The sequence below is a fragment of the Electrona antarctica genome, assembly GCF_951216825.1.
Source record: "Electrona antarctica genome assembly, chromosome: 23".
NCBI lineage: Eukaryota > Metazoa > Chordata > Actinopteri > Myctophiformes > Myctophidae > Electrona > Electrona antarctica.
The window spans coordinates 7,826,883-7,832,882 of NC_136804.1; the positions used below are offsets into that span (position 1 = coordinate 7,826,883).

General features: G+C 47.2%; 1 protein-coding gene across 1 annotated transcript in view; it reads left to right on the forward strand.

Moving 5' to 3' along the window:
- dock4b (dedicator of cytokinesis 4b) overlaps window positions 1-6,000 on the forward strand; it is a 275,073-nt gene that overhangs the window by 121,279 nt on the left and 147,794 nt on the right. The window contains exon 12 of the mRNA XM_079494185.1: window positions 1,878-1,966. Within this exon, the coding sequence (XP_079350311.1) occupies window positions 1,878-1,966 (89 nt within the window). The remainder of the gene's footprint in view (window positions 1-1,877; window positions 1,967-6,000) is intronic.

Here is a 6,000-nt window from a genome sequence, read left to right on the forward strand (position 1 = left end):
GGGTCCGGGGTCCCCCAGCTGTCCTTGCAGGGGGATCCAGGGTCCGGGGTCCCCCAGCTGTCCTTGCAGGGGGATCCAGGGTCCGGGGTCCCCCAGCTGTCCTTGCAGGGGGATCCAGGGTCCGGGGTCCCCCAGCTGTCCTTGCAGGGGGATCCAGGGTCCGGGGTCCCCCAGCTGTCCTTGCAGGGGGATCCAGGGTCCGGGGTCCCCCAGCTGTCCTTGCAGGGGGATCCAGGGTCCGGGGTCCCCCAGCTGTCCTTGCAGGGGGATCCAGGGTCCGGGGTCCCCCAGCTGTCCTTGCAGGGGGATCCAGGGTCCGGGGTCCCCCAGCTGTCCTTGCAGGGGGATCCAGGGTCCGGGGTCCCCCAGCTGTCCTTGCAGGGGGATCCAGGGTCCGGGGTCCCCCAGCTGTCCTTGCAGGGGGATCCAGGGTCCGGGGTCCCCCAGCTGTCCTTGCAGGGGGATCCAGGGTCCGGGGTCCCCCAGCTGTCCTTGCAGGGGGATCCAGGGTCCGGGGTCCCCCAGCTGTCCTTGCAGGGGGATCCAGGGTCCGGGGTCCCCCAGCTGTCCTTGCAGGGGGATCCAGTGGGTCAAAAAAGTTTAAAAAGCAGGTGGCTTGCGCACATCCAGTTCCTCGCTGGTGCTGGACAAAAGGTAGATACATACAGAGAAGGAGAAGTCCGCACACAGTCTTTGCTCCAACAGTTTTTGCTCCAACAGTTTTTATTTTTGTTAAAACACCGACATTATTCAGGACACAACGTTTCGGCCGTGATCGGCCTTCATCAGGTGACAGTGTCTCACGACCGAAACTTTGTGTCCTGAATAATGTCGGTGTTTTAGCAATGTGGGTCCCCATATGCAGCTAAATGAAACAAAATCGACCCAAATAGAAATTGACCCTTACAGTCATTTTTTTCCATTTGTACACAGTACACACCCCGAGTTAAACATTTTAAATAAAATGGGGGTCCCGATGCATTTCAAACTTGAATAATAATACAAATGTAATGTTTATTTGCTCTATACTTAAACCTGATATATCTGATCTGTTTTCTATATATTTCACTCATATCAGGGCTATTTGAATATAGGAATATCGGTTTCTATTCTAGTGTATCTACTACAAAAACTAATTTCACCCACTTTTTTTTACACCTGTAAACCTCATCTTATGTCGTGTGAAATAAAAGGTGATGGAAGTTGAAAAAAAAATCGTCTGGATCAGGGCCCACTTGAAAACCCATCTGACCACTTAACCCATTCTGGGCGGGATTCCCTTTTGATGTTTTAAGCATTATGTTATACTTTAGCTATTGAAAAATAGCAGATCTACAAGCTCGTAGCGCGGCACTCGCTGCCGCACTATGACCTTGTAGATCTGCTATTGAAAATGTGGCGCAAATGTTTGAATATATATTCTTTCAGAGCGAACGTTTTTAACTCAAATCTTTGCTTCTGGGGGGTCCCTGGAACAACATATTTTCAGATAGGGGTCGGCGGCCAATTACAGATAATTTTGAGTGTCCTTGACATGAATATGTTTGAGAACGACTGACATAGTAACATGGGTTTTTCAGAAAAGACATTTGTAGAATCGTCCTCAGGTCTAAATGGTTAGTAATCATTGTACGCTCTGGATTTATTTGAATGATCAATCAATAGAATGTATTCCAGCTTGAAGGAATGGAACTAACGTAGTATACGTTATCAGTACCACAATGTTTTATTTATTTTTTAAAATAACATATTTTTCAATATGTTTTATTGTATCCTATTATTTGAGCGCCTACTTGCAATATGGAGGCAATGGAGAAACACAAGTTGTGTCCAAAAATGAATGCTGACGGGTGGACAACTGTGTGTGTTAATGTCAGGTGTAACACGGAGACGGAGTGGTACCAGATCCATGAGAACATCATCAAGAAGGTCAACTCTAGATACAACCTGTCCGGCTCCAACTCCGGTAAGACTCCTCCTTCCCGTTTGTTCACCTGCATTTTTTTGACTTTCACATTCTTTACATCGTGGATCTATAGGGGCTCGAGCCTGTCTGGACGAGGATCTGTCAGCAGGAGTAGTGTGTAGTACTCGAGTCCTTGTCTCGTCTCGAGTCCGGTCTCGAGTCCACATTTTCATTTACTCTGTCTCGTCTTGGTCTCGCCCTTCATTTGACTTGGACTTGACTCGGTCTCGGGACCAAGGGACTCGGGACTCCTTTGGGTGAGGGTGACGCTAGGGCTATCCAGGGCCCAGCCTGGTAGTTTGAAGATGCACGCAAGCCCGCACAGCCATTCTCAGTTTTCGCACCTCGCTAAACTAGTTAACATAACACAAACCAGGAATTTCACAGCGGCCACGGCGGCCATGGCCGTCGTTGCCCCTCTCTTTGGCCGTGTGCCCCTCGAAAAATTATTTGCCCAGACGGCCACAGTGGCCGCGGTGCCCATGTGCCCCGACCGGCGCCCACGTGCCCCGACCGGCGCCCACAGCAGTTCATTTTACCGTTTTTCCTCTGCGCAATTTTCCAGTCATTACGGTAACCTTCCCCAAACGTCTCACGCAGACTTGTATTGTCTGTAGGCTATTGTAGTTGTGTTGTCATTTGCCAAGTGGTTTGATTCTTTTGCTCCTCCGCTCCATGCACGCATACACGCACTGACAGCTCTCACTCACTGACACTTGGCCCCTGTGTGTTAAGACCAACGTGACTCGTCTTCATGGATATAAACTCACAAAACAACACCACGCAACAGCCATAGACTGCAGGACTCCTCCACCATTTACCACGCTATCGTCTGCTACGTTAGTTGACAGAGTAAATTGTTTAAACAGCCAATGCTGGCCACGGCTAATATCGCTAGCCAAACGCTAGTAGCCAAGCACCAGAGCACGCTCACTGTACACCACGCGTCGCTCGCTTAATAATCATTCATTTCTGTATCAATGCGGACATAACGTGGTAAATGTTCATAAGCACACAATTGTACAAAATGCTTTTTACACTTGACTTATCTCCAGAGTCCTCAGTCCTGCAGCCCCACAATGCCATATGCCAGTCTAGCCTTAAAATTGTTTGAATTGATGGCCTTCATGCCCTGGCACTTGGCCTTGTGCCCTCAAAAAGTTGACCACACTAAAGGCCAAGTGGCCTTGCCCCTAAAAGGATGAAATTCCAGGCCTGGTCAGATTAGTCTACTCTAAAGATTTAGATAACAGTGGCTGATGGATTCATGAAATTCATTTACAGAGGTGACGTTTGCAGTTTGAAATTAAATGCATAATTATGATAACACTAACGTTTGCCCAATATGCAAATAAATAGAATAAAAATAGGTTAATACATGGGTCGAGAGGTTATTTCAATCAGTGATCGCTCACATGCACCTGCGCCGTGCGCGCAACATTGCCCCACTAGTTCAAAAGATCCACAGCACATCCCTGCCCACCGAGTCCACTCACAAGTCACTACAATGCAATGAAATCATTGTATTATCCCCATATTACGAGGAGTCCATTCACATTAACTAACTAGAAAAAGTGCCCTTCCGGGCACAGGTCTCCACCAGGAGGATAGGAGTGTGTGTGATGTTTGGCAAGGATGTTTAGGAGGATTTTTTTTTTTTTTTGATGATTTGAGGCATTTTGTTCCAAAAATGTGTTTTGCAAAAATCAACCTGTTGGTGGCGCTATAACAGGCCAATGTGAAAAGGGTGGGATATATTCCTCAGCCTAGTAAGAAAAAGTGTGAAAGATTTCACGTAAATTGCATGCTGCGTTCATGATTTGAGGCTATTGTTCAAAACGGGGCAATCTTGCAAACTGTGAAAGCCAATTATAGCCAATTAGGATGGAATATGAAATATCGGACAGATCCAACTTGAGCACATGACCATAGAGATACTGTGTAACGATTTGTGAGATTTTTGGACAGAATCTGGAGGAGTAATATCAAAAAATGTGTTTTACAAAAGTCGGCCTCCTGGTGGCGCTATAAAAGGCAGATGCGGAAAATGCAGGTCAAAGGTTTGTCCTTGGCCTCTAGGGAGTGTGCATGCAACGTTTCACGCAGATCGGTGCAGTTGTAGGTCAAAAATGTGAAAAGCTGCCTCATGGTGGCGCTATAACTGGCCGTTCTGGAAAATGTGGGGCAGAGGTTCATCGTTGGCATCCAGGGAGTGTGTGTGCAAAGTTTGGCATCGGCCGGGTTAACGGTGCCGGAGATTAGCTGTACACAGACGGACGGAAGGACACACACACGGACGGACGGACACACACACGGACGGAGTGCAAAACATACTCTCTCCCCATGCCTTCGGCCTGGTGGAGACAATTATAAGAGAGCTGTCTGGCACTTATAGACAGCTAACAGAGCACAGCTGATGCGCCTGCCTGCTTTCACAGTGTTTTCTGTACCTATATAATGCCTCCCGTCGGTCTCTGTCTCGACTCGGACTCCACTCCCTCCCACACTTGGTCTTGGCTCGGACACGCCCCCCCCCCATCATAGTACTCATATAATGATGATGAGCATATATCAAAAAAGCAGAAATCAAATCAAAAACCAAAAACAGACTGTTACATATACTGTATGCACATGCAATAAAATGCATTAACGACATGAAATAAGTACACAAATACAAACACGCACATGCATAGATGTCAAATTACAGGGAGGAAGGGGGGGGGGGGGGGGGTGTTTATAAAATTCCATTCAGCCATGCAAAACCCAGATTCGGCGCAACTCTTAGCTTAGCTAGTCACTTAGCTTGTCAGCACAACGTCATGCTGACAAGAACGATGGCGAAGTTTCCGGCCAATTTATGTTACGGTGCTGGACTGAAGCTCCTATTTGGTGTAATCGGATCAATCTCGGCACAAGGCTGTCTCCACAGGAAAAAAAGATGGGAGGGCAGCGCCTGCATAGCGATGTATGTCCAAAACTATTATTGTTCAGGTCCAATGTATTTCGCAAAATAGACTGTGTACAAGGTCATGATTGAAAGCGATGCAGAGCTTTTAGATCAGCTATTTCTGCTCTTCCTTGTACGACAAAGTGGTTATGGAGCTAGTCAAAAACAAAATAGTTTGTCAACTCTCTGCAGAGAGTGAGGAGGGAGTATGCTTTGTTAATTGCATGCTTATTTTACATCATATGCGTTGGTTACACTTGAATTCAACCCGGTCTGCCCCAGAGTTAGTATCGAAGTGTCCTTGAGCAAGACTCTGAACCCCTAATTTCTCCCGATGTGCTGGTTGGTGCCTTGCATGGTTTCCACCGGCGTCGGTGAATCTCTGTAAAATAGATTAGAGGCACTATTTACCATTTACCCAGGTTTTGCTAACACAAATGACAAAAAACAACCACCAAACTTGCAGCTTATTTGTGGAATATTTGGAGCAACATTACGCTGGTCTTTCCTGTTGCCAGTGACAGCAGAGCACAGCAAAGTTTGCAGCTGAGTCAATTCGCATACATTTGTTTTTGAAAAAAGTTGTCTCTACGAACTTTGCTGAAGGCTGTTGTTTTACTCACAGAAGTGACTAATTCGTGGTGTATTAGGAGAGTCCAACCACTTTATTTTTTAAATCTTCTGCTGTTTCTATAATCCATGGGGCTCGTTACACAGGATGGGGTGGTAATTGGATCACGCACGCACGCACGCACGCACGCACGCACGCACGCACGCACGCACGCACGCACGCACGCACGCACGCACGCACGCACGCACGCACGCACGCACGCACGCACGCGTAAAGACAAACAAAGACTAGTTGGAATCTTCAAGTGCGATCTCCTGCGTCAGCAGTCAACACTGAACTCAGAAGATCCATAATTACTTGAAGGAGGAGACACACAATTTGGAGAGATATTACACAATCCCAAATAATCTTGGAAGAGAGCGGAGGGATGTGTCTGTAATTACATCAGCTGACACAAAGCCATTTAGAGTAGGCGCCATGGCTTAACGCCTTGCAAGTTAATGGGAGAACGACAAT